General features: G+C 37.8%; 1 protein-coding gene across 1 annotated transcript in view; it reads left to right on the top strand.

The window, feature by feature from the left end:
• The window catches only part of LOC107095585 (rab9 effector protein with kelch motifs-like), an 8,362-nt gene extending 7,697 nt beyond the window's left edge, over positions 1 to 665 (top strand). Inside the window, exons 10-12 of the mRNA XM_015391737.1 lie at positions 109 to 190; positions 271 to 356; positions 441 to 665. Coding sequence (XP_015247223.1) covers positions 109 to 190; positions 271 to 356; positions 441 to 620 — 348 coding nt within the window. The 3' untranslated portion in view covers positions 621 to 665. The remainder of the gene's footprint in view (positions 1 to 108; positions 191 to 270; positions 357 to 440) is intronic.
• Positions 666 to 1,033: the final 368 nt, after the last annotated feature.

Raw genomic sequence — 1,033 nt, 5'->3', positions numbered from 1 at the left:
CTTAATGTGATATTTTAAGCATATTTGTCAAATTAGACAACATAAATGCTGTGATTTATTTTACACAGTTTCTCAATTCTTTTTGTTATGTTCTTTATTTCTTTACAGGACATTTATCTATTTGGAGGAAAGTTCTCAAATAAAGATGCAACAGTGACATCATCCAACGAAATCCATAAGCTCAGTATTTGTACGTAGGTTACTGATATGTCGCATTTCTGTAAATAAATCCACTAGAGTAAACTAAATTCATTCTCCGTGTGTCTCCAGCAAAGATGAAGTGGAAGGTTCCACTGTATGTTGGGATTCCTCCAGCCCGGCGACATGGCCACGCTGCCTTTATCCTCCACAGTCATGTCAGCTTAGTATTGAATTTATCATCAATATCAGTGACGTTACTCGTTCTCTAATCCCTCCTGACTCTGTTTTATGGTTCATAGCTCTATATTTTCGGAGGGAGGAATGAGGAGCAGGATTTTAATGACCTGAAGGTGATGAAGCTCATCAACCCTTCTGAGAGACAACCAGGTAAATTAGGTGCACCTCTAAACCTTAAAGGATCCTCAAGCAACAAAGTCCTAATCTCAGTAAAACAGAAACATTTCAGGTTAGAAATGTAGAAAAGTCTGATCTTCAACATTACAACATTGATTTGGTGCAAAAAAATTGACATTAAGAAAAAATATTATTTTTAAAATACAAGTGCTACACCTAATAGTGGAAGAGTGACTGGTTGTTTAAGAGGTTTGATGTGCTATAGATGAGTGATGTTTAGTTGTTTGGTTGGTTGGATAGTTGGTTGGTTGGTTGGTTGGATAGTTGGTTGGTTGGTTGGTTGGTTGGTTGGTTGGATAGTTGGTTCGTTGGTTGTATGGTTCGTTGATTGAATGGTTGGTTGGTTGTATGATTAGATGGTTGGTTTGATTGGTTGGATGGTTCGTTGGTTGGTTGGATGAATGGTTGGTTGGATGTTTGGTCAATTGATTGATTGGGTGGATGGTTGGTTGAATGTTTGGTTGGTTGGATGTTTGGT

Source organism: Cyprinodon variegatus, unplaced genomic scaffold, assembly GCF_000732505.1.
Source record: "Cyprinodon variegatus isolate N-32 unplaced genomic scaffold, C_variegatus-1.0 Scaffold558, whole genome shotgun sequence".
In the NCBI taxonomy this organism is placed as follows: domain Eukaryota; kingdom Metazoa; phylum Chordata; class Actinopteri; order Cyprinodontiformes; family Cyprinodontidae; genus Cyprinodon; species Cyprinodon variegatus.
Note: the sequence above shows the minus strand (reverse complement) of the source record. Positions and strands in the feature narration are given on the sequence as shown.